Here is a 27960-nt window from a genome sequence, read left to right as displayed (position 1 = left end):
CACACCGCCTCCCTGGATCCACCTTTCCTCCAGGAGTCGGCGGGGAAAGGCCCTACCAAGGGCTGGGTGTTGCAGGGCTGCGGCGGGGTGGGGCGCCCTAGCTGCAGGGGCGCTAACTCCTGCCCGGGAGAGTCTGAGACTCACTGAGTAGGTGAGCCTTGAATTGGCTCTTGCAGGGTAAAGAGGTGTTCATCAGGGAGACTGGGGGCAGGCGGGCACGGGGCCAGCACCCGAGTGCCAGGGTCGGGGCGTGGACGCCGGGCAAGCTGCGGGACTGAGGAGGAGCCCCCCGGCCGCGGCCGCTGGGGGAACCCGCCTTCGTCCCCCTGCTCCCTTTAGGTAATGGAGCCTGCGGACGTTGGTAAGTAAATATCCCCACCCCACAGTTTTAGAATCTAGACTCCCCTGTGGCGGAGCGTTTGCGTGCTGCTCGCCCTCTCCTAGTGCTGAGTAACCTCTGCGTCTTGCCCTCGGAAGAAACTTGGAAGCAGGACGCCCGGGCCGATGCTTCCTGGCCCGTGCAGGTTCTTGGAGAGATCGGAGACGGCTGCCGGAGGGAAGGGCGTGGCCTGGCAGTATTTTGGGTGCCTGGCATAGCTGCCTGCACCTGGGAGGGGGCTGGCGAAGGAACGTGCGGGACTACAAAAGTGGGACAAGTGTGGAAGGAGAAGAAAGGCAGGGGTCGGAATTCATTTAACGGACGGGTATGGGCGCGGCGAGGAGGTGGGATCCGGGGGCGAGTGCGCCTGGGCCGGGCATCCCACCTGGCCCCTTTCCTCTAGCGGGGGGGGCTCGTCCTGATCCTCGCCTGCCTCTGCAGTCGCGCCCTTTCCACGGGTGCTTCTGGACTTATGGCGAGTCCAGAATTCTCAGCGGCTGCCTTTTTTGGGAAAAAAAGACAAGTAGGAACAGGAAGGTTTCGGGTCGAACCACCTCGATCGCTCCAAGCAAAATGCCCTGAGAGCTCAGGGCCGCCTGAATCATCTTCTCTTGGCCTTGTCTGCAGGCAAGTTTAAACCCAAACAGACCCAAATTGATTTCCCCGTTGGTGCCAAAGAAAACTCGCGCCTGAAAATGGGGCTGAGCGCAGCGCCACCCGGCGGCTGTCAGGTGTTCCTGAGACTGCTTGCCTTAGAACGCAGCGCTCTGGCCCTTGGAAAAGATGTGCATGGACGTCGGTTCTTTGTGTTTGATGCTTTTTCTTAGAATTCGCTTCATATGAGGAGAGAAATGGGGTATTTGCACTCCAGGTAGTTGTTCAGTGCCCTAGTGCCCTAGCGAAACCTTAGCAGTGGCTAGGAAGAATTCGTGTGGGTTAACATTGTTCCTTGCCTTGGAGACTTCTAAGGTAGCCTCAGTTTCCTCTTCTGCACAACTGTGCACTGGCAATGATAATACCTATCTTATAGGGAGATTATGAGGGTAAACTGAGATGATAAGTATGACGTGCTTAACACACCAATAGAAACAGTGAATACTACTAAATAAACGTGATTGATGTTAAACGATAATGGTAAAATTGATGACGGGTAGACCCTGCTGTGTGGCCTCAGTGCAACACTTGGGAGCCATAAGAATCCAGTCACTTCATGGCATTGACTACATGTTCACTGTGTTCTAGGAGCTTCAGGATGGTTCATGCTAAGAGCTGGACCCTGAAGAAACACTTCGTAGGCCACCCTACTAATAGTGACTTTGAATTGAAGACAGTCGAACTCCCACCCTTAAAAAATAGAGGTAAGTCATACTCATTACATTTAAGTTGGAAGAGACTATATCAGTTGCCTGTGCTGGGTAACAAACTACCTCCACATTTATTGACTTCAAACAACAATCATTTATTAGTTCACAATTCTGTGGGTTGGCAGTTTGGGCTGGGTTAAGTTGGTGGGCCTTGTGTAGGTCTCATTTGGGCTAAATGGTTAACTTAGGATGGTCATCACTCACATGTCATGTTAGCCGGCTTTCTGCTCAGGTGCACGCCTCACTTCTCCTCTCTGTGGCCTCTCTAGCTGGCTGGTTTGAGCTCTTTGTTTTCACTGTGAGTTCATAAATCTAGAGCAGCAGGAATTGGCAAGATCCAATATGCAAGCACTTTTCAAACCTCTACTTATATCATCTTTGCTAATATGATGTTCATCAAAGCAAGCCCAGATTCAAGGTATGGCAGTAGACTTCTTGATGGGAGGACGGCAAAGAAGCCCACACACAGGGATGGGTAGTATCTGTGGCCCTTTTGCAAACGGCCGCAGAGACCTTTTCAAGGCTGTGTGTGTGAAGCCTCAATGTCTTGTTAGAAGATCCCTCTACTTCCCTTGGTAACTGAAACGCATGCTTGGGTGCATTGTTCTTCCTGACTTTCGCTAGCCCATGAGGAGTATTTCCTCTCTGTCCCAGTGAGCCCCACGATGACAGTAGGGTAAGAACTGCCTAGCAGTAGTGTGAAGACCTCAGACTATCCCTGTGAGCAGACAATATCCCTGCAGAAATTGAAGGGAGAGAAATGGCAACACATCCCATCACATGTTTGGAGATAAGCTTTGCAGAGCACTTGCTAAAGGGTGTCTTTAAGGGCTATTTTCAGGTAGGTAAGCTTTGAGAAAAGGGCATGCAATCAAGTAGCATGGCAAGGTTATCGATCCCATCTAGGTTGGGATAACCTAGAACTCAGAACCAAAATTCCCGAGGATGGGTGCATGAGGGTCACTCCAGCAAAATGCATGTATTTTTTAATACTAACTGAGGCTGGTAATAAAACCCTATGTGAGCCCTGTAACACAGTGGTTACACATGTGGCCCTGGTCAAGATACTTAACCTAAGCTTAAATAAAATGGAAACAATAATTGTTCAGAACATCATATGAAATAATCTATGTAAAGCATGGAGTGAGTGCTGAGTAAATAAACATAATTTTAAATTTTATTTAAAAATTTAAAAAATAATTTTTACTTTTATTAACTGGACTGAGCCCAAGGTGAGAGCTCTTCTTGGCTCTTCAGTAGAAAGCACAGATGAGAGGGCAACCCTGAAGCAGAGAGATTGCCTGTGTTTATATAGAAGGCCAGAGACAAGGCATCAGGCCAGGGTTTCTAATTGCCTGTGGAATGCTTTATTTTGTAGAGGTCCTGCTGGAAGCTTTGTTCTTCACTGTGGATCCTTATATGAGGTATTATTTTCCTCCAGAAAATTCTTATGTTGTGCACTGGACTCTAGTTTGACGTGGTCAATCTTTTAAAATATCCAGCTGATTCAAAACGCTATGGCTTCCCCGTTTCTCCCAGAAGGATGTCAGTGATGGGATTCACGGATGCTCATCTTTTTCAGGCGAAAGTCTGAGCAGAGCAGTGAGGGATTACACTGGCCCCTTTACTTTACAACCATCCCCTATCTTCATGAGCACAATTTACCTCTCATTGGTCACCAGAATTCCTTCCCAAAAACTTAAAAGAAGAAAGAAGCCAAGCTCGAATTTCTCCATTTCACTACTGGCAAATAATTTGGGTAGAGAAAGACGCTAAGACTAAAATTAGGTTTTCTTGCCTTTCCTTTACCTATATTCTTTTAATTTAGGTAATCTGCAGTCGACTCAAACGTGTGTACTCAGTAAACAGTTCAGGGAGAGGAGAGAATACACGCTTTCACTGGCCACTGACTCAGTAACTTTTTGCCTAGGTAAACAATGCAGCCATCATTCTTTTAAATAATTTTTTTCATAGTTGATTGGTAGAAATTAAAATCTAAAGTGAGGGCTTCCCTGGTGGCTCAGTGGTTGAGAGTCCGCCTGCTGAGGCAGGGGACACGGGTTCGTGCCCCGGTCCGGGAAGATCCCACATGCCGCGGAGCGGCTGGGCCCGTGAGCCATGGCCGCTGAGCTTGCGCGTCCGGAGCCTGTGCCCCGCAACAGGAGAGGCCACAACAGTGAGAGGCCCGCGTACCGCAAAAAAAAAAAAAAAAATCTAAAGTGAAAAATATGTTTCCAAATGTTAACTAGCATCCCTTTTTGTGTATCTAGTGTTTTGGGTAACAAGTACCCAGTGGTACCTGGCTTATGTTTTTTTGTTTTGTTTTGTTTTTTTATTAATTTTTATTGGAGTATAGTTGCTTTACAATGTTGTGTTAGCTTCTACTGCACAGCAAAACGAATCAGCCATACATACACATATACCCCCTCCCTTTTGGGTTTCCCTCCCATTTAGGACACCATAGCGCATTAAGTACAGTTCGCTGTGCTATACAGTATGTTCCCATCAGTTGTCTCTTTTATACGTAGTATCAATAGTATGTATGTGTCAATCCCAATATCCTAATTCCTCCCACCCCCCCGCTTTCCCCCTTGGTATCCATACGTTTGTTCTCTACATCTGTGTCTCTATTTCTGCTTTTCAAATAAGGTCATCTATACCATTTTTCTAGATTCCACATATATGCGTTAATATACGATATTTATTTTTCTCTTTCTGACTTACTTCACTCTGTATGACACTCTCTAGGTCCATCCACATCTCTACAAATGACCCAGTTTTGTTCCTTTTTATGGTTGAGCAATATTCCATTGTATATATGTACCACATCTTCTTTATCCATTCCTCTGTTGATAGACATTTAGGTTGCTTCCAACAGTGGGGGTGGAAGGCAGGTTGCATTGGGTTATCAAGTGAATGGGAAGTGAAGAAATTTGGCTGTTAAAAGAAGAGAGAGAGGGGCTTCCCTGGTGGCGCAGTGGTTGAGAGTCCGCCTGCCGATGCAGGGGACACGGGTTCGTGCCCTGGTCCGGGAGGATCCCACATGCCGCGGAGCGGCAGGGCCCGTGAGCCATGGCCGCTGGGCCGGCGCGTCCGGAGCCTGTGCTCCGCAGCGGGAGAGGCCACAGCAGTGAGAGGCCCGTGTAACGCAAAAAAACAAACAAACAAAAAAAAAAAAAAAAAAGGGAGAGAGAGAGACAAGGTAGAGTTACGATGAGATTGTAAGAAAGGGACAGTAAGAGAGGAGAATGTTGAGGATTCAAAAGAGAGGAAGGGCTAAGAAATGGAGGGTAGCCTCTGAAGAAGAGAAGAGGCTGATGTCCAGGTCACCTTGAGCCAGAGGATGAACACCTCTTGCTTAGAGAGAAGAGTGAGTGATGACAGGGACAGATGCTGGACCAGTTGAGAATTCCTCTCTGAGGGCCCATATTTTTCCTTGAGGAGGAGACACCAATGGCTAAGAATTCAGATGGAGAGATGTGGTAGGGTATTAAATCACAGACCATGAAACTCAATACCCCTTTGTGACCACTAACCACGCAGCATCGGACTCACTTGAAAGGAAAGGGGTTTCCCGTGTCTGAATGTGCTGTCTCTTTCAGGGTTGTGGAAAGTAAAAACTCAGCCTTCCCAATAGGAAAAACTGCAGTGGCTCCTTCCGGCCGGACGGCGCACTCCATTTCTGATGGGAAAAACCTGGAAAAGCTGCTTGCAGAGTGGCCGGACACGTTACCACTGTCTTTGGCTCTGGGAATGATTGGCATGCCCAGGTGAGTTTCATGGGTTTATTTCACTCATTTGAATACCTGATATCCTGGTTTTCCAAAATGGTTGGTCCAGAACTTGATCAACGAGAAGAGACTCGAGCCATTCTAGGCTCAGGGGCTGATTAGAAAGGATGATGGGACTAAGAAGGGAAGAAGAGGGGCTAGAGTTAGCCTTGGGACTGAAGGAGAGAGAGGGGAAATCAGGTACAAAGAGAAAGTGCTGGTGAGGGGCAGCATGGGAGGGAGAGGAAGCACAGTCCCTCTCAAGCCTCTGGTAAACGGTGTGACACAAAGAAACCAGCTCCTTCTGTCCCTGGAAAGGTCTTGGCTTCACCCCTCACTCATGTCTGCCTCCGTTTCAGAGTTTAAAAAGGGAAAAGGAGTTCAGTGTACCTTGGCCTTTCTGTACTGTCTCTGATACCTCACCTCCTTTCCACATCTGAGTTTCCAGAGGTGTCAGGGGATCTGAAGTTTAAATAACTGAGATGAATCACAGTATAGTTGTACAGTCAGTGTGGTGCAGATTTAAAACACTCAAGTGTCTCTTGGCCTTATCCCTCAGGAAGACTCCTGGTCAGTTCATCCTGTGTCTGCCCTCCAGGGCCCAGCTGCACTTTGCACGTCAAGTTTTCCTCTCATGTCCTGGAGAAGCAAGGTCACCTGAATTCCCTTTGAAGTCCCCCAAATTTTCCTAGCCTGGAAAGTTTCTCTAAGTAATTTCTCCAGGTTGTGTGATCCTTTTCTTTCTTCATTCCTTCTTCCCACCCTTCCTCCCTCTTTCTTTTCACCCTTTGAAGGACTTCTAAAGAATGAAACGGAAATTTATATATCCCCAAATGATCAGCCTCCAGCAAAACCAGTCCCATACCCCCCAAGTTCATATAACACACAGGATTTGAGCTCCTCAGAATTGCCACAGCCAAGAGACAACATTGTGAAATTAGAGGATGCTTAAGGCAGTAAACAGAATGACAGCCCTTTCCGGTCTGTCCTGCCTGCCTGTACCCTCTACTAGTGAGAGCTCTTCCTCTCCCACCTTGTTATCCCACCCATCCTTCTCTAAATGGTGAGCTGAGGGTAGGAGCACGGGGGTGAAGGCGGACATGAGGAAACCAAGGAGCCAGTTTCCCATGACTTAGCTGGAGAGAAAGTAATTGGTAAAACATTAGGAGATTTGAATTCTAAAAATAGAGGATAATCTATTCATTTGCGGGTATATTTCTCATTCACCCGTTTCAAGCCCCTAAGGAGTATGCTTCTACTCCAGGTAATCAGCTTCATACCAGTGGTTCTCAAAGATTGAGGGGCAGGGGTTACATATGCCATGTTTCTAGCCTCCATGAGCAACACACCACCAATTCTTTGACAATTCCTGCCATTATGTGCCCTTACCAGTGGATGGGTCAACCCTTCCAGAATGCTGGAACTTCTGCTATAAACTATAAAAGAAGTTGAACTTTGAAACCTAGGGTCTTTCAGCTGTCCAGGCTCCAAAGATTTAACATCCTCCCAAAGTATCGCATTATTTCCTTCTATAGGATCTCTGTCTTCTTGTTAAGCTGGAAGAGTTCAAGTGTTTTGCTCTCCAACCTGTTGATTCTATCCAGTCCCCCTTCGTCCAAAGCATACCTTTCATTTTCCCTCTAGGATTTCTTTACTGCTGGCTTCTTCATCCTATCTCCATTTTACTTTTAAAAGGAAGTGATGTTTGGGAAAGACCTTGTACATCTTAGGTCAGTATGTCTAACTGAAAGCTGATTTTGCAAACATCTAGAGGGGAGATTGGGGGAGGGGGTGTACGGGCTGTCATGGGTGGAATGACCCAATCTGAAAATGTACCTTCTGCTTCTCTTTGGGAGTTAGGCTAACTTGCCTAGCATACTCGGATATCAGCATTCATTAAGGCGGTGGTTCTCAGTTGCTTGCATTCATAACAATCACCTAGAGTCCTATTCAAATTCATATATCCACATCCCAGTATTTTTGAATCAGTGGGTTTGAGGCAGGGTCTGGAAATCTAAATTTTTAATAAAGCTCCAGGTGATTCTGAGACAAGTGGTGTTCCATCCATCTTTTGAAAACAGTGGGTTAAGGGAATATTAGATATTTGGATCCTCAGAAGAAGTGCTGTTTGCCTTTCACTGCTTTCCCTTCAATGCCCAACTCTAACGAGCCCTCAAATGTAGTCACGGCTGAATGAGCTTAAGTCACGCCAACGTGTAGTTTGTTTTACACAGAAATGGCTTTATGTGAACTGTCTGAAATTTTTGCCAGTGGCTTAACAATCACCGTAACGGGTATAAATTTCATGGGCTCAGACTCAGGAGTGAAAAAATAGAACTTAAAATTTTTCTACTCCTGTACTTCATTTCTATCTCAAGCTGGTGTAATAAAATAAAACCTCCATTAAGCCAGTGATTTCTCCCATCATTTCAGGTTTAAAACTCATAATTTCCTTTGTCTTCTCCGTAGGGTTGATGCAAAGCTCACAGGGCTAACACAAACCCAGTAGAGGGGGGACAACTTCTTGCTTTTGATCTTAGTTGTGCGTTGGTCCCCCCTCTCAAAGTGTAACTTTTCTCGGGCTTCCCTGGTGGCACAGTGGTTGAGAGTCTGCCTGCCGATGCAGGGGACACGGGTTCGTGCCCCGGTCCGGGAGGATCCCACATGCCGCGGAGAGGCTGGGCCCGTGAGCCACGGCCACTGGGCCTGCGCGTCCGGAGGAGCCTGTGCTCTGCAACGGGAGAGGCCGCGGCAGTGAGAGGCCCGCGTACCGCAAAAAAAAAAAAAAAAAAAAAAGTGTAACTTTTCTCATTGAGTCCGCAGCCACATCCCCTTCCAAGCTGGAAATCCACTGAACTGTGGTGGTTTCTTGACCTAATAATCCCCATTGGTGCTATGTGAGCTGCATCTTTGCAGGCCCACTAGTCGTTTCCCTGCAAGCTAACTTCGGCATCTCACTAGGGATGAGGTGGGGAGATTGCAGATGTTCTTTCATACCACTCTGGAGCCATGGGAAGTTCAAGGTGTTTCTTCCTGACCCTCTCAGGCCTAGACACCATATACCGTTATATCTGTTTATGATGTCATGGAGGCTTTCCCCATGAAGCTCGCCATCTCCCTAGAACTTACATAGGAATGAGGCATAAGCTCTCTGTTCTTGGATCCCTACAGTTTAAGGGGATCTATTTTCTTTCACCCCTGAAACTTGGCCTGGGGGTGGACAGGATGCTTCCCCCCTTCCAGCCACCTCTCTGTTCCCTCCCTAGTTCCCATCATCTTTTTTCCTCTCCTGGAGGTAAAGAAGGAGGAGGTGGACCATTAGTGGCTAGTAATATCCATTTCCTATATTTTCTGTCTTTTACCTGGACCCATGGCACTGAGCTGCTGAGAAGGCCTTCAGGGTATATATAAATGAGATACAGGGGAAAGAAACAAATTTATCCCCATAGCCTTACTTTTCTTCCCTTAGCCTAACAGCCTACTCTGGCCTGCTTGACATCTCTGGTGTGCAGGGTGGAGAAACAGTGCTGGTGAACGTGGCCGCAGGAGCAGTGGGCTCCGTTGTGGGGCAGATCGCTAAGCTCAAGGTAAGTGTCTTCCTCCATAACAAACATTTACTCAGAGCCCACAGCGTGCCCTGGGAATGCAGAGGTGAACACAGCAGACCTTTTGTCGTCTCAGGGAGTTTGGTCTACTAGTTGATTTCGTTGAGAAGCTGGAGATTGGGAATGATTGAGAAACGTGGGGGGAATGGGGAAAATGGCGCAGCAAAGATGACCTGAACATTGTAATTTGATACCACTGCAGGTCTCAAGTCAGGAATGGCCTCTGCTAGAGTAGTGAATTTGTAAGCAGTAACTATTTTCATAGTTTTTACTGAACTTTTCTTGTTACAACTTAATCTCCTTTCTTCATGATTGCCCCCAACAATTAAAAGAGGGACTTGATATCAGCCAACCAAGAGTCATCACCCACACGGCCCCATTGCAAAGGCTACTGCAGTCAGCCCAGAGCGGTGGGGCCTCAGCTTGGGAACTAACTCATGGGAGGCACGCAGGGCATGGAAACATTGCCTCTGATCTGGACAGGTGTCTGTGCTCAAGAGATCTGATTTGATGGTAGGGGAACAAGACATCAGGCAGCTCACACATGGTCAGGATGTATCACATAGTGGAAATGTTCCAAGGTGATCTGGTTTGGCTTATCCTTTGCCAGAGGCTGGATGTTGGATGCAGGATCTAGTTTCTAGGGAAAGAGTTAGGGAGAATACAGATGAGTACAGGACTACAACCAGCAGCCAAGGGTTTGGGCTGGTCTCCAGTGCTAATGGGAGCTTGGAATACAAATAAAGAGCTGAGGCTGTCATACAGGTTGCAAATTTTGCAGTTAAGGAATTACATTAGTTTTCCAATGTTAAACCATAATAGCATTCTGAAATAACCGTTATTTACCAATGGTGTATTATGAATTTATACTTTTGGATTTGATTTAATAACATTTCATATAGAATTTTTGCATCTATATTCATAGGTGAGTTTGGTTTAAAGTTTTTTGTTTGGAACTTATCAGTGTTTAGCTTTGGGTTATGCTAGACTTAACAAAATGAATTAGTAATACTTCCAAAATTCAAATTTTAAATGTTTTATTAAAACTTCAAGGGATTTTTATTTCAAAAATTTGATAGGACATATTTTTTAATTAGGGAAGAGCCGTCTCTCTCCCTTTTCTTATCTTTTTCTTTTTTCTGGCTGTGCCATGCAGCATGTGGGATCTTAGTTCCCCAACCAGGGATCAAACCCATGCCCCCTGCCATGGAAGCGCAGAGTCTTAACCACTGGACCACCAGGGAAGTCCTGATAGGACTCATTCTTAAACCTGTTCTTTTAGAAACTCCATTAGAGACTGCCATGCTAAGAAGTTTGTGCTTAATCCTTGGAGGAATGACATGATTAATTCTGCATTTTAGAGAAATCTTTTTGACTCTGGGAGGTGAATAGTTCATAGGGACACAATACTAGAAACAAGAAGTCAGATTAGGATGCTCTTACAATAATTCAGATGAAAATTATGATACCCTGACAGTGAAGATGGGACGTCAGAGGCAGCTTTTAAGGATATTTGTTGAAAAAGAACAAACACCTGGTGATTGGATGTGGCTAACAAGAGAAAGGAAAGCATCTCCTTTGACCCACATGTTTCAGGTTTGGATAACTGCGTGGTCTCACCCACTACAATAGAGAAGAGAGGAGGAACAACAGGTAAGAAGCAAGGGAAAAAAAAGATTCCATTTTAGACACATTGATTATGAGGCCCCTTAGGCTCTCCAAGTGAAGATTGTTATAGGTCGTTGGAAATACTGATTTGGAACTCAGGAGAGAGGCATGGCTGGAGTTAATAAACAAGGGAATCATCTGCATGAAGGTGGTAGTGAGGTCATAAGAGTAAATGAGATCATCTTATGAGAGTATAAGGTTAGAAGGCAAAAGGACCAAGGATAAGAGATTTTGCAGAATTGTTTTTTCTTGAATCATGAAGGAATGGAAAAAGCATATGGCAGTCGTTTGTACAGACACATGTACGAACCCAAAGGCCTTTCCCCAATTGAGAGTGAACAGAGACTGATATTCTGGTCTTCACGATACATTCAGAATAGAAGAGAGCTTTCTGAAGATCTACTCTCTATGTACCAATATAAGCTCTAGTCTCAACCTGAAAGTGCTTCTCAGGATGCACTCCAGTTCCTCTATGATTAGGCAGCACCTAGTCCAACGCTTTGGGCCAAATTACAGAACACGGGGCAGTTACCAGGAGGGCTGTCTCTGATATGAGAGTCCCAGGGCAGAGCCAACATTATAGTCTAAAGAGTCACTGCACCAAGAGATAGCATGCAAGTCATTGCAAGGGAGAAGAAGTCCCAACATAAAGAAACAGGAGAGTCAAGCCAGCGGGTTGAAATGAGCTGCAAACCACCTAAACATAGGAGGGATCGGTGGGGTGGTCAGAGGCAAGCTGAAGTGATGGTTGGGTTGTATCATAGGCTAGTTTAGGGACGAATTTCGCCTAGGGGGTCTGTTGGCCCATTATATGTGTGGCTCAGCACCTAGGAGGGTGTTCTGGAGGAACCTGGCCATTCTAGACTAGGAGGATAGACTTGGCCCATGCTTGTGGTTTATAAATGGCTTCCATTTTTCTCCCCATTTAGGGCTGCAAAGTTGTTGGAGCAGCAGGGTCTGACAAAAGGGTTGTCTGCCTTGAAAAGTATGGATTTGATGTTGCCTTTAACTACAAAACAGTAAAGTCTTTGGAAGAAACTTTGCAAAAAGCCTCTCCTGAGGGTTATGATTGTGATTTTGATAATGTAAGTACAAATTGGACTTAATATCTGATTTACTAGCAAAGCAACTAAGTACTATATGAGGGAATCTACTTCTAGAGTTTCCATCTAAAAATATATGAGGAAAGCACATATGCCTTTTTTAAAAAACAGCTTTATTGAGATATAATTTACCTGTTTAAAGCATAGAACTCAGTAATTTTTAGTGTATTCACAGAATTGTACAACCCTTGCCACAATTTTAGAACATTTTCATCACCCTGAAAAGAAATGCTTGTGTTCATTAGCAGTCACTCCCCTTTGTCTCCCCAAAAGTGATATTTTGTGACTGGCTTCTTACACTTAGCATGTTTTCAAGGTCCATCCATATTGTAGCATGTATCATTTTTTCATTCCTTTTTTAAAAAATTTTTATTGAAATATAGTTGATTTACAATGTTACTTCGTTTTCTTTTTTTAAAAATAAATTTATTTATTTATTTTGGCTGCATTGGGTCTTTGTTGCTGCGAGCGGGCTTTCTCTAGTTGCGGTGAGCAGGGGCTACTCTTCGTTGTGGTGTGTGGGCTTCTCATTGCGGTGGCACAGGCTCTAGATGCACAGGCTCAGTAGTTGTGGCACGTGGGCTTATTTGCTCCGCGGCATGTGGGATCTTCCCGGACCAGGGATCGAACCCGTGTCCCCTGCATTGGCAGGCAGATTCTGAACCACTGCACCACCAGGGAAGTCCTTCATTTCTTTTTATGGCCAAATAATATTCCATTGTATGGATATATCACATTTTATTCATCCATCCATCGGTTGATGGGCAATTGAGTCATTCACACGTCTCGGCTATTATGTATAATGCTGGCTATGACCATTCATGTACAAGTTTTTGTGTGGATATATGTGTTCATTTCTCTTGACTACAATCAGAATTGTTGGGTCATATGGTAACTCCACGTTTAATATTTTGAGGAACTGCCATACTATTTTGCAAAATGGCTGCACTATTTTACATTGTCACCAGCAATCTGTAAGGGTTCCAATTTCCCCAAATCTTCAGCAGCGTTTATTATCTGTCATTTTGATTGTGGCTATCCTAGTGAGTTTGAAGTGATGTTTTGTTGTGGTTTTGATTTGCATTTCTCCAATGGCTAGTGATGTTGAGCATCTTTTCATGTGCTTATTGGCCATTTGTATGTCTTCTTTGGAGAAATGTTTGCTCAAATCCTTTGACCATTTTCAGTTGGGTTATTTGTTGAGTTGTCAGAGTTCTTTATATATTCTGGACCCAAGTCTCTTATCAGATACAGTCAATTCTCAGTATTCCTGGTCTATAAGTTCCTATAGAACTTTATGTTCTATAAAGTCACCACAAACACTGAACCATTGCTCCTTCTGGAAGTGTGCACACACATGCACATATCTTACATAGATTACAATCTTTAGTCCTTCCTATAACTTCTCTTTTATTTTAAAAGAGAAAATTTTTGTTTAAAAGTGTTAAGTAACTTGTCTGAGGCTGCCCCAGGACTAATCCTCCCACAGTTGGGATTCATACTCCATTCAGCTGGCCCCAGAGCTGGAGCTTCTTGAACCACTCTGCACTGCCCCCTACTGTCTTCATCCTCTGGTAATCTCGGTATGAGAGCTAAAACAAGAAGGCAGACCCTTGGCCTTTTTTGACCTCAGCTGGGAACTTTGTGTCTCTTTTGCCACTAGCCACTCTTTGTATGTCTGCAAATGACCAGGGAAAGCTCTATGAGCTAAATAAATTTTAGCAAGTAGCCCAGTTCTCAATTATGGAATATACTTAAAATGAGGATCATTAGTAATAATATCTCCTGTATAGGGTTTGCAAATATTTTCTCTTATTCTGCGAGTTGCTTTCAGTTTCCTTTTTTTTCTTCCACTTTCTTGATGGTGTCCTTTGAAACACAAAAGTTTTAAATTTTTGATGAAGTCCAATTTATTTTTTCTTTTGTTGCTTAGGCTTTTGGTGTCATGTCTAAGAAGCCTTTGCCTTATCCAAGATCACAAAGGTTTACTCCTATGGTTTTTTCCTAAGAGTTTTATCGTTTTAGCTCTTATATTTAGGTCTATGACACTTTTTTTTTTTTTTTTTTCCGGTACACGGGCCTCTCACTGTTGTGGCCTCTCCCGTTGCGGAGCACAGGCTCCGGATGCGCGGGCTCAGCGGCCATGGCTCACGGGCCCAGCCACTCCGCGGCATGTGGGATCTTCCCGGACCGGGGCACAAACCCGTGTCCCCTGCATTGGCAGGTGGACTCTCAACCACTGCGCCACCAGAGAAGCCCTATGACATGTTTTAAGTTAATTTTTGTGTATCGTGTAAGGGAGGAGTCCTATTTCATTCTTTTCCGTGTGGATGTCAGTTGTTCTGCACCATTTGTTAAAAAGACTGTTTTTTCCCCTGTTGAATTGTTTTGGCACTCTTGTCAAAAATCAATTGACTATAAATGTAAGGGCTTATTCTGGACTCTCAGTTTAGTACTATTGATCTATATTTCCGTTCTCACACTGTCTTGATTGATGTAGCTTCGTAGTAAGTTTTGAGATCGGAAACTGTGAGTCCTCCAACTTTGTTCTTGATATATGGCTTCTGAGTTATTTTTCCATACTTTTAGATAAAGCAATGAGATTACTGAACTGGTCAGAAAACCCCAAATTATAATGAAGTAAAATTTACAAGTTATATAAGGTGTATTTCTACAGTCAAATGAAAATGCCTAGTTTCTAACGTCTCTTTCCAACTGCGATTTTCTGCCCTGCGGTGCTAATTTAATCAGTGTTATTGCTGCTAAAACAAGTATTGTGAAATGATCATTGTGAGTTAATGATTCTCCTGAATCTTCTAGGGTTTAGGTTATTTAAAGGTTTTGGTTTTTTGTTTCCCTGTCTGTTTAGGTAGGTGTAGAGTTTTCCAACGTTGTTATCCCCCAGATTAAGAAATTTGGAAGACTTGCTGTTGCTATACGTGGGCCCATCTCTACATATAACAGAACCAGCCTCCTTCCCCCAGGTAATGAGCTCACGCACATGATCACAGGTGTAGAAAGACGGGACAAGGAGGAGATTCACAGATATGGTGTAGGCCAGTGACTATCAAAGTATTTAACAGATTTCCTAATATTCTTGATGAAATAGTATTTATTAAACTAAAAATATATAATTGTGTATATTTGTGCTAAATCAGCTTATATTGGATTTTGACATAGAGAAATAACAGGCGCTGAAAATATGGAAGAAACAGAGTTATTAAAAGTTTTAGTTTTTTACTTACTGTTTTCTGCAAAGTTGTGAAAAGCCATGATTTGATTTAGAAATAGAACACGTTGTCCTGGCTGGAAAAAATGAGGGTTCTTCAGGATATTCGGGGTGTGCTGGAGGTTTGGGGGTGGGTAGACGGTGGCTTAATGTGGGTGAAGGGAAAACAGGCTGCCATTTCCTTCAGACAGTAGTGGGCAGAGTTTCCTGCAGCAGCACCAAACTGACAATTTCCACTACAAAGGAAAGGGGCATGCGTTTTCTCTCGATCCCTAGAACGTCCTTGTTTTGCTTCTCCTGTGTGCTGCCAGGCCCTCCATCCCTCACTTCTCCACTCTCTTATGCTGAGACCTTCCCCTCCCACCTCCATGCCCAAATAAGTCCAAAAGCAGTATCAACTAGAGAACTATGTTCATTAAATCTCAGTTTTCTAAGAGATGTCCTATAGCCCTCTTATTTTACAGATGGGGAGATGGATGGCCAAAAGGACCAGAGACTCTTTCAATCCTATTAGCGACAGACTCAAAATAAAAGCAGATCTTCTGAACTCCTCATACAGAGTCCCTTCTGCTACAAATGATTCTGTGCTGTTGGTGAGATTACAGATTTACCTGCGGTCTAAAAATTTAAAAAAGGAGAAAGGGCTTCCCTGGTGGTGCAGTGGTTGAGAGTTCGCCTGCCGATGCAGGGGACACGGGTTCGTGACCCGGTCCAGGAAGATCCCACATGCTGCAAAAAAAAAAAAGGAGAAAGAAGAACGAAAAGGAATCTTCCAGATTACCATTAGGATCCAGGCAACCACAAATAAATGGGTCATTTGTTCTATGATGGGCTTCACTCGTGGGAATGAAACCTTATAACCCTGCTAGTTAACAATACCTCGGCTACACTGAGACAGGTGGGTGGGAGTGGAAGAGGCTGAGGAAGGCCCACTTGTAGATTCCCTGTTGGGTTGTGAAAAATCAAAGAGGCTACTTTCTCCAAGAAAGATACTCCAGGTGCACCTGGCAATCTTATTAGGGACTTTTCCCCCCCATATTTTTCTAATTGATGCTAAGCTAGCATCCTGGGAAATCTTCCTGCCAGTTGAGCAGAGGTCCAGGATGCATTTTCCTGACCACAGCCAAATATTTTGGATACAGTAACTTGATCTAGGCTTTTAAGCAATTAGTCTTTGCAAGTTCAGCGGCTCAGGGCTCAGGTTTTTGAGACCTATCTGGCCTTGTGGACAAGCTGGCGTTGTCCATTCCATTTTAATCAAGTGAGATTCTGCTCTGCCTCTGATCTCCAGAAATTCTAACATATTTCACTGTTAGGAGAGCTCGGAGGCAAGTACTTGTTTCCCCCAGCTTTCATGCCACATTTGTTTTCTACTCGCAATAAAGAAACCACATCCCCATCAGTATGCACAATCCCAGAAACAGTATTTCATCCTCTTCCAAGATGAGAAAATGAGGACTCCACTTCTTAACCCAAGAGGAATATGGCTGGGGTGAGTCTTCCGGAGAAGCACTCTTTCTGCAAGACTAATCTAGCATTTGGATGTGAACCTCTCGTGTCTCACTCATCTTGCATCAGTTTCTTTTGCTTCAGGACAAAGCCCTACTTTTCCTTCTTTATCTCTTTTTTTTTTTTTTTTTGGCTGCTTTGGGTCTTCATTGCTGCAGGCGGGCTTTAGTTGTGGTGAGCGGGGGCTACTCTTCTTTGCGGTGCGTGGGCTTCTCATTGCGGTGGATTCTCTTGTTACGGAGCATGGGCTCTAGGCGCGCAGGCTTCAGTAGTTGCAATGTGTGGGCTCAGTAGTTGTGGCTTGCAGGCTCTAGAGTGCAGGCTCAGTAGTTGTGGCGCACAGGCTTAGTTGCTCTGCGGCATGTGGGATCTTCCTGGACCAGGGCTCGAACCCATGTCCCCTGCATTGGCAGGTGGATTCTTAACCCCTGTGCCACCAGGGAAGTCCCAAAGCCCTACTTTTCTGACTGCTGACATTACTTTCTTCAAAGTAGCAAGTGGGAACTTGAGGCCTGAGTAATGCCAGTTATGAAGGAGGCCGAAGCTAGATTCTGCCAGTCATCTGGGCTCTTCCAGCCCTGATGTTCCCTGGGCATTTTCACCTGACTTCCTGGAACTTGTAAGACTATGCTCAGGTGCCATTCCCTCAGTTTCTGGTCACTTAGGATCCTTGGGAAAATAAACCAGGCAACCAATACAACCTTTTCTCTCACGCACAGAAGAGTACTATCTTTTTTACAGGCTGCAGGGTAGCCCTGTGCTTTTTCTACGCTGGTGGTTCTCAAAGTGTGGGCCCAAGACCAACAGCATCACCATCTCCTGGGGACTTGTTAGAAATACAAATCCTCGGGGCCCACTCCATCTCCACAGTCAGAAGCTCGGTGAGGGGCCCAGCAATCGCTTTTCACAAGCTCTCCACGTTATTCTCACACTTAGGAAAGTGTGAGAACCACTGTTTCAGGCTAACTCTTGGTATCTTGAAATGTTGAGGGCAGGGGCAGGTGTGGGATTTGCTGAGCCCCTTGATCTATTCTCTTATTGGCTTGTAGGCCAGGGGAGGACACCAGTTGTTTTGCATCTGCTTTGAGAACAGAACAGAAATTGATAGATTTATGCCATAAAATGACTGTATTGAGCCATAAAGAAGAACACGCTAAGTATTGTGAATATCAGGGTATTCACCCTTTAGCAGCACAGAAACGTTTCACACGTTATCTTCAGGACCTCGTTCTGTTCCCTAGAACTGTTTGGGAAGCTTTTGGTGGACCTTGCTTCTGGCAGGTGACGGATGAACAGTTCCTGGCTGCCCGGCCTGTACAAGGACTCCACGTGTGTGTCGGTTTCCCATGGCTGCTGTAACTATTACCACAGACTCAGTGGCTTAAAACAACACAAATTTATTGTCTTACAGTTCTAGAGGTCAAAAGTCTAAAATGGGTCGGCAGGGCTGCATTCCTTCTGAAGGCTCAACAAGACTTGTTTCCTCGCCTTTTCCAGTTCCAGAGGCCGCCTGCGTGCCTTGGTTCACAGTCCCTTTCTGCATCTTCAAAGCCAGCAGCACTGCATCTCCAAATCTCCCTCTCGCTCTCCCTCTCGCTCTCCCTCGCTCTCTCCCTCCCTCTCTCCCTCCCTCTCTCTCTCTCTCCCTCTCTCTCTCCTCTCTCTCTCTCTCTCTCTCTCTCTCTCTCTCTCTCTCTCTCTCTCGCTCGCTCTCTCTCTCGCTCGCTCGCTCTCTCTCTCGCTCGCTCTCTCTCGCTCTCTCTCTCTCTCTCTCTCTGATCTCTGCTTCCATCATCACATATTTTTTCCCGACTCCAGTTTTTCTGCATCCCTCTTTCCCTTACAAGGGCCCTCGTGTGGGCCTACCTGTGTAATATAGAATAATCTCCCCATCTGAAGGTTCTTAATGTAGTCATATCTGCAAAGCCCCTTTTGCCACGTAAGGTAACATATTCACAGGCTCTGGGAATTAGGATGCGGACGTCTTTGGGGGCCATCATTCTGCCTACCACAGAGTGCATGTTGATTTGTGGGCAGTCCCGTGGGTCAGAAAGGGTGGAGGAAACAGAAGGGAGCGCCCTGGGAGAACTCTGACACGCCTCGTACCACCTGTGTTTTCACCACGGCCACCCGCCTGGACCCTGCTGCCCAAATGTGCCCTCCTGTTCACAGGCCCACCCCGGAGGCCGTCATCTTTAAGGAGCTTCACTTCGAAGGCCTCCCCATCTACTGCTGGCAAGGAGAAGTCCGCCAGAGGCTCTGAAAGGCTTGCTGACAGGGGTGTCAGAGGTGAGAGGCTCCAGGGCCACTCCTCCACCAGATCCCCTTCCCTTTGGATGCTGCTGATTTCATTTCCACTGGGAATATGGGTTCATCTCACTGCTCCCCCTTTTATAACAAAATACCTGGAAGTCTTGTCTGCACTCACTGTCTGCAGCCCCTCTTTCCATTCTTTCTTAAACCTGCCTGTCGGATTTTGCACTGTCGCCATTCCACCAACACAGCTTTTGTCAAGGTCGCCGATGCCCCTCACACTGTGAACTCCAGTCATCGGCTCTTAACGTCATTTGGCTGTGGAGGGTATTTGACAGAGAGCATCGCTCCCTCCTTGCTTCCTTTGGCTTCCCTTAGCTCTTGGTTTTCCTCACTGATTGGTCCTCCTCAGACTCCTCTGCTAGCTTCTTTTCTTCTCTCCAAATTAATAACAGTGTCCCAATGCATGGTCCCTGGGCCTCTTCTCTCCTCTGTCCACACTCTCTCAGCCCTTTGTTATCTCATCCATGCTCTTGCTTTTATTTTCATTTTTTGCGGCACGCGGGGCTCTCACTGCTGTGGCCTCTCCCGTTGCGGAGCACAGGCTCCGGACGCGCAGGCTCAGCGGCCATGGCTGACGGGCCCAGCCGCTCCGCGGCATGTGGGATCCTCCCGGACCGGGGTGCGAACCCATGTCCCCTGCATCGGCAGGCGGACTCTCAACTACTGTGCCACCAGGGAAGCCCCACGCTCTTGCTTTTAAATATCAGTATGCTGACAGCTCCCAACTGTCTGTCTCCAGCCTAGATCTCTCCCCTGAGCTCTAGACTGTTCAGCAGCTGTGCTTGGATGTGCGATACGCTTCTCCATCTCTGTCTTAAAGTGTTAAAAACCGAAAACGTCTTGATCTTTCCTGCCAAACTTGCTCTATATATAGACCGCACCGTCTCAGTTATGACAACCTTTTTAGTTGCTCAATTCAAAAACGTTGAAATTATCTTTGATTCCTTTCGTTCTCTCATATCCATGTCTAATCTGTCGGCAAATTCTGGTGGCCCAACCTCGGAGATACATTCAGAATCTGCCCTGTTTCCCCTCCTCCACTGCCACCATCCTGGTCTAGGCCACCATCTTGTCTGGCCTGGATGTTGTGGTGGCCTCTAAGCTGCTCTCCCACTTTTTCACCCCTACAGACAATTCCCAACACAGCAGCCAGAGTGATCTTTTAAAGCATAAATCACACCAAGTCATCTTACGCTCAAAACCCTGCAAAGCTCCCCATTTCACTTAGAATAAACCCTGCGAGGCTGGACACTATCTGGCCTCCGTTACCTCTCTAGTTTCATTGCTTACTGTCTCTCCCCACACCCCTCCACTTCTCCGTAACTGCTTACTTAATTCTCACCCCCTCCTTCAAGTTTTTGCTGAAAACTGCCTTCTGAATGAGGAAGCTTTGAACATGACCCTATTTTATATTGCAATCCCCCTTCACTGGTTGAGCCTCCTTATCTTACTTTGATCCATAGCAATTATCATCTTTTAACATAATATACACTATAATTCACTTAATTGTCTGTCTCCCTCCCATGAGAATGTAACCTCCCCGAGGGCAGCAGTATTCACGCGTTTTGTTTGCTGATGTATTCACACCACCCAGGATAGTCTGAATAGGCACTAGATGAACATTGTCGAAGACGAAGGAGTGTTAGAGGGGCGTATATTTTGCCATGGCTCTTCCAGGTCCTAGAGTGGAGTTGTCTTATAGCCATGCCTTATAGATCCAGAGGAAGAATCCAATCGCTTTGTCCTGAGCTGTGATCATTTTCCCACCTTACGCCATGTGGAGTTTTAGTCAACAGAAATCTGAATAACCGAGGTGGCATTATTTTCGTTTCCCAGGAGAAAAGTGGTACCATACTTCCTAACCCCTGGCTTCCTGATCATTTCCAAATTCAAAGACATAGATGGCTCCCCTGGCATCCCCTGGAGCTTGGCGTTTTTCCCAGTCTAACACTCTCCGAGTGCTGGGCTGGGCTCTTTCCAGGGAGCTGGGAAGAGTGGGATGCGTTTAGAGTTCCCAGTGTGTAGCCTCTTTGTCCCTGTTGGTGAAATCAAACATGATCACAGCTGACAGCAGACACCACTGTGCTGGTGTCCCAAATGCTTTCTTCCTACAAAGTGAACCTAATTATAATTTTGTTCTAAGTAACTAGTGAATTGGTTTAATTTCTCTCTCATCTACTTATTTCTTTCTCATCCCTCCCCCTTTCTTTTTTTTTTTTTCCTTTGTGATACACGGGCCTCTCACTGTTGTGGCCTCTCCCGTTGCGGAGCACAGGCTCCAGACGCGCAGGCTCAGCGGCCATGGCTCACGGGCCCAGCCGCTCCGCGGCATGTGGGATCTTCCCGGACCGGGGCACGAACCCGTGTCCCCTGCATCAGCAGCGGACTCTCAACCACTGCGCCACCAGGGAAGCCCCCTCCCCACTTTTTAAATACACTTTTTATTTTAGAATAGTTTTAGAGTTACAGAAAAATTCCTGAGAGTAGAGAGTTCCCATATACCCTGTATTCTATTATATCCTAATTTCCCATATTATTAACATTTTATATTAGTATTCACCCTCTACTTTTAACCTCTAAACTTTTGATTATAGCTTTTGACCCTTTCCAGGTTCTTGGCCTCTTCAAGCACAGGAATGAGCTGGGGCTTTCTATTGATAGTTAAGTGTTCAAATCCCAGCTTCCCTACATGCTAGTTGAGTGACCTCAAGCAAATAAATAGTCCCTCCATAAATCCATAAAGGATGCTAAACCATCACTGGATACATTAGGGAAAAATAGTATAAGGTGACTTAGGTCTCCACATAAGACCTCATTAAAATAATGTGAGAATGTGAATTAGTTCTATTTAGTAGACTGTGCCTTGTAGAAAAAAGAGAAATGAAAATCCTTCTTCACTAAATGAACTCTTCCCTCCCACACTCCTAAATGAATGTTAAACACTTACTGAACAAATCTTGGCTTGAAGGGAAGACATATTTTTAGACTGCCATCGTATTTACATTTCCTGAACAGGTTCTGCCTCTTCAGGGGTCAAATAGAGGTAATGATGCTACAGCATTGGGCTACTGGAAAGATGAACACAGATGATACCCTGCAAGGATGTCCCCTGCTCCATATGCTTCCGCCTCTTCTGAGATCATTACATTATTAAATTTTTTGTTCAATTTACTTAGAAATTAGTTAATTGCTTCCTTGTGACATTTCTCGTATTGTTATGCTGTGATCTGACGCCTATTATTAAACTCTTATGTGTGCTGTAATCTGTTACATACACTGTGTATGTGGGTCATGCCCCCCAAATGACTATAAGTTCAAAGAGGACAGGGTCTCCACTTCCTAGTTCCAAGTTTCCCATGATTTACTGATAAATTTGTTGGTACAGTGAGAAGAGTATATAATTTAGAATATGAAATTAATCTGTTATGTTTGTTGTTGTTTTGATACAGGGTAAAATCCAGTACCATGAACACATCACTGAAGGATTTGAAAGCATGCCAGCTGCATTTATGGGAATGCTGAGAGAATTGGGGGAAGCAATAGTGAAAGCATGAACAAAAATGACACATGGAATCTAGAAATCATCTGGATGATTACTTAGTTTCTTTATAATCATTTAGTAAAAGGTATGCTGTCTTCATGATCTAAAAAACATTCATTGTAATGCATCTGATCTACCTAATAAAATACATTTAAGTGGAATATAATTAGCAAGAGAGAGGGAAAATTTCATATTGAACAATGGCCAAGTGAACTTACTGCCTGCTATAGTTCCCTCAGGGTTATGGTAGAAACTAATGGCTCTCGAGTCCAAAAGTTTACTGCTTCTGTGACCTTGAACTTCTGATTTTTCATCTGTAAAGTGAGGACAGTAACATCTGCTTCACATACATATTATACATTTATTTAAAACACCAGCATAACACGTGGCATATATTAGGTACTCAGTAAGTGTTAGCTACCTCGCTGCAGAAATCAGTGAATTTGAAGTCAAGATCACCACCCCTAGGGCTTATGGTTACACAAGGAGAAATAACCATTGCTGATGTACCCGGACTCAGGGGAGCCCCCATTGGTCCTCTGCGGGCAGGTCTAACGTGGCAGACCAAGGAAGGAATCTATCGCTCACAACAGCTACAAAAAAAGATAACATATGGGAATCTTTATAAGCCAACAAAAATGTGAGAGATTATTATGAAGAAAGCTTTGAAACATGACTAAGAAACACAAAAGAAGACTGAACATATGGAAGTTACCATGCTCTTGGACTGGGAGATTCAGTATCATGAAAATGTCAGTTCTGTTGATCAGTTCTGCTACCAAATAGAGGAGGGATCAAATTGGAGTACAAGGAAAAAATAAGAGAAAAAAGTGCGATTGTGTGTGTGTGTATAAAACCTCTGGAAAGATGTAATAACAAGAACTGAGGTGTGCCTGAAAGATGGGGGATAAGAGAAAAACTACACTTTTGTGCTTTTTGAATTCTGAATCTAATGAACAAATTTATTCACTATTACAAATTCAATTAAAAAAATTAAAGTCCCTGTGCTTCTGTGTCCCCTTCCCATGTGGGGGAAATAACATATGCATGAGAAAAAACTCAGGAAAAGGTGGGGTCACCCCTAAGCCTGGGCACCCCCTGCTGTTTTTACCTCTCGAACTTGTCCACAAGTTTGAGCCTCCAGCAGCGTGTCAGCTCCAGGTGAAGGGTTCCTGCCCTGGCACTGGGTCCCGTGATGGGTTCTGTTCTAAGGCTTCTACCCCAGTAGCTTGTGACTCTCGGTATCTGTCTGACTCTCCCACTCTGGGGGCAGTGGTTTACCCCGTGACCTAAGGTCTCTGCTGGATCTCAAAAGAGTTGTTGATTTTTTTATGCTCAATGTTTTTCTTGTTGTTAGGACAGACTGATGACACCCAAGCGCAATACATGCTGGACCAGAAACCAGAAGTCAAGAGCACGTACGTATCTATATACATATATACACATATATATATTATAAATATATACATATTAGTTTTTTTTTTTTTTTTTGGCCTCCCTGTGTGGCTCGCTGGATCTTAGTTCCTCGACCAGGGATTGAACCCATGCCCTGGCAGTGAAAGTGCAGAGTCCTAACTACTGGACTGCCAGTGAATTCCCAAGAGGATATATTTTAAATTTTGATAATACTTACCATTTTTTCTTTTATGGTTAAGTGCTTTTAGTCTTTCACCTAAGAAATCTTTACCTATCTGTAGGTCATGAAATTTTTCTCCCATATTTTTATTCTGTAAGTTTTACCCTTTTAGCTTTTATGTTAGATCTGTGATGGAGCAGGGAATAGGGGATTGGGATTGACTGCAAAGGGGCAAAAGAGAATTTTCTGGGGTGATTTCAATGTTCTGTTTGGATGGGGATGACATAAGGGTGGACATGTGTCAAAACTCATTAAACAGTACATTTAAATGCATGCATCTTATTGTATATAAATTATACATCAATAAAGTTAACTTTTAAAAAGAAGAAAAATAGGTCCAGTACAAAATTTAGGCCACAAGACAGGAGCTTCCTTGCTACCAAAGTGCTGTGGACTCCTGGCTTACTTGTAGGGAGAAAGAAGTACAATAAACAGCCAAAGAAAGGCCAACATCTGTAAGATCCACAATCACACATTACATTCTTTGTAGGGAAGCCTCCCAAGTGGGCACTGACATATTTCACCTTAAGAGGAGACAGGAAGAACAAAGATCTTCATGTTTCCCCCGTGCCCATCTAAATCTCTTTTCAGAATTTATTTTGGGCCCAACAGTAAGATAGGTAATTTTTTCCAAGAGACAAGCTAGTTTTTCATACACCACTTATGGAATATTCCATCTTTCCTTTACAATCTATTAATAACATGGTTCCACATCTAGACTCATCTGTTCGTTTTTTCCGTTACATTTTTAATTAATTAATTTATTTATTTATTTATGACTGTGTTGGGTCTTTTTTGCTGCGTGCGGGCATTCTCTAGTTGCAGCGAGGGGGGGCTACCCTTCGTTGCAGTATATGGGCCCTAGAGCGCGTGGGCTTCAGTAGTTGTGGCACACGGGCTTTGTTGCTCCGCAGCATGTGGGATCTTCCCAGACCAGGGCTCGAACCCATGTCCCCTCCATTGACAGGCAGATTCTTAACCACTGCACCACCAGGGAAGTCCCTCCATTACATTTTTGATTGGTTGTTGCTGGAGTTCTGGACAGTTTTTAACTACACCTATCAATCTATGCACAATTTGTGCATTTCTGAAATAAAGTATTAAAGAAAACAGTGCTCTTTTGAATACAGTATTTCAGATTAATGCATTTAGAACTTTGCCACAATATTTTAGCCTGATGCTTATGGCAAATCCATAACTGCTGCCAGGTAGCTAACTGGACTTGATATAACTCAACTGCATCAAGAAAATATGATTTTTGCCAGCATGTGCTATTATTCTACAACTCAGACATTTAGTTTATGTTCTGTGAACTGGTGTATGTCCCAGGTGTACAAATCTTTTTCAGTGAAATCTTGATAGCAAAGTGGTGGTCAACATTCCATAGACATTCCCTGGTAAGAACCAGGCAGGATATCACCAATGACAGATTTTATCAGCCCCACTGAAAAGGTTAAGCAAGATCTACAGGGATTCCAATTTTAAGGTAGTAAAGAATTCTGCCTTCTCCTTTGGAAAATCCAAAACAATATAGATGATAAGAAACAAAAATTGGGGGGAATTCCCTGGCAGTCCAGTGGTTAAGACGTGGGCTTTCACTGCTGTGGACCTGGGTTCGATCCCTGGTCGGGGTAATAAGATCCCACAAACCACGCGTTGCAGCTCCCCCAAAAAAATTTTTAAGAAAAATTTAGGGGAAGCTGTAGAATGTTGTAATAAAAAAGACAGAAAATAACAGGTGATGGTGAAAAGATGAAACAATGATTTTACCAATTTACTTATACACTCCTGGTGGAATGTAAAATGGTGAAATTTAAAGAGGTGGTTTTTTGCAGCATTATTCGCAATAGCCAAGGTATCAAAACTACCTCAGTGTCCATCAACAGATGGATTGGTAAAGAAAATGTGGTGTGTGTGTGTGTGTGTGTGTATATATATATATATATATACACACACACACATACACATACACAAATAGAATATTATTCAGACTTAAAAAAAGGAACTTCTGTCATTTGCAGCAACATGGATGAACCTGGAGAACATTATGCTAAGTGAAATAAATCAGAGAAAAACACTGTATAGTACCACTTACATGTGGACTCAAAAAAAAAAAAACGAATGCATAGAGTAGAAAGTAGAAAAGTGGTTGCCAGGGTTGGGTAAAATAGGGAGTGGTTAATCAAAAGGTGTAACTGAGTTATAAGATGAATAAGGTCAGAGGATCTAGTGGATAACATGGTGACTACAGTTTTTAACACTATATTGTATAGCTGGAATTTGCTAAGAGAGTAGAATTTACATGTTCTTGCCAAAAAAAAAAAAATGTAAATATGTGAGGTGATGGATGTGTGGACTCATTTCACAATGTATATCAAATCATCATGTTATATACTTTACTTACATTTTTGTCAATTGTACTAGATTGACAAAATCTGAAAAGTGAATTTTATGTAAATTCCATCTCAATAAACCTGATATAAAAATTAAGAGACATATGTAAGCCCAAACAATAATATTTGAAGACATATACCATTTGGAAGAATTTTACTGACCAGGAGAAAAAGCCACGACTGCCTTCCGAAAAGGTACTGATGAGATCCAGACGATTCACAAGGTGGAGGAAATCAGGGACTCAAAGGAGAGAAAGTGCTTGAAAACACGCATAAGAGCGGTTCAAGCCCCAGATGCCACTCCCACCCTTCACGGTCAGGGACTGTCCATCACCCTACGAAAATTTCACCCCCATAGAAATCTGAGGTATCATCTTTCACCAAAGAGAACTTGAGAGGCTTTTAACTTGGGGACCCTGGCCCTGGAGGACATAAGGCTGAATACAGATTAAGTGGAATTCTGTATACGGGTGAACTCCAACCCCATACTACCATGCAGCTTTCTTCCACCTGTTCCAGAAAAATAGCCAGGCTTATGGCGCCTGGCAGCTTAAGTCCTTCCCTAGAAAAACTGTAGACCCTTCTGAAGAAATAACACTGCTCCAAGGACTGAGAGACACTGACATTTGGGGTCCCAAAGGCAAAATCTAAGTGAACACCCCCATCACCCTTCTGTGAAGCCCACAAATTGACCTAAGTCCATGCTCCCGTGGACTCAAACTTCCAACCCAGAGACCCTGGACTTTGAGCTGGGAACATGGATCGAATCAGGCTTCGGACTGTCTCTCTTGGGGAAAGTATGTACAACATGTGGTGTGGGAAGAAGGAAAGGGTGTGGTTATCAGGACAGACTGGGGCAGAAGCAGTGGACGTGCTCACAAGGGGAAAACTGTATTTCTCAGCCTCCCTTGCAGTTAGCTGAGGCTCATATGACCGATGTCTGGCCAAATGAAGAGTAGAAGTGATTTCTAAGCCAGAGGTTCCCAAACTTTCTTGGTTACAGCAACCTTAGTAGCACAATCCTTTTCTCACAGTGTCCCTGGGCTAAAAGAAATACCTGACAGTTCCATTTGCTAAATAGTTAGGTCCAAGCAACATAATAGTATTAGTTGGTGCCATGTCCAGTAATTAGAGCTGTTTCCCTAAAACTTAAAATATCCTAGGAAGCCCCTGTGAATTCTCTACAGTGCCCTGGGACATCTTTGCACCAAAATGGGACCCAAGGTTCTAAGCTTTTCCAGGCCAGTGCTTAGAAGCATTGTATAATGTTCCAGGTCTTGCTTTCCTTGCCTCTGGGACCTTGGAGGCCATATGTTCCAGATGACATGACTACAAAATGTTGGAAAGAAAAAGGTGGAAGTCTGACTGGGAAATAAACTTTTCCTGAGTTAACGTCACTCTGATTTGTTGGGTTCTCTGTGGCTCACTTCGTACTCCAACTCTGTAC

General features: G+C 44.4%; 1 protein-coding gene across 1 annotated transcript; it reads left to right on the top strand.

The window, feature by feature from the left end:
• Positions 1–30: 30 nt before the first annotated feature.
• Positions 31–27910, top strand: PTGR1 (prostaglandin reductase 1). Its single transcript, XM_049711011.1, is given in 13 exon segments — positions 31–361; positions 1622–1737; positions 3122–3167; positions 4673–4720; positions 5346–5513; positions 8983–9100; positions 11716–11871; positions 14759–14880; positions 18800–18879; positions 18882–18916; positions 22393–22569; positions 23842–23902; positions 27788–27910. Coding segments are annotated over 10 exon segments (984 nt in total). The 5' UTR covers positions 31–361; positions 1622–1631; the 3' UTR covers positions 22498–22569; positions 23842–23902; positions 27788–27910.
• The last annotated feature ends 50 nt before the right edge of the window (positions 27911–27960 follow it).

Source organism: Orcinus orca, chromosome 6 (genome assembly GCF_937001465.1).
Source record: "Orcinus orca chromosome 6, mOrcOrc1.1, whole genome shotgun sequence".
Taxonomy (NCBI): Eukaryota; Metazoa; Chordata; class Mammalia; order Artiodactyla; family Delphinidae; genus Orcinus; species Orcinus orca.
Note: the sequence above shows the minus strand (reverse complement) of the source record. Positions and strands in the feature narration are given on the sequence as shown.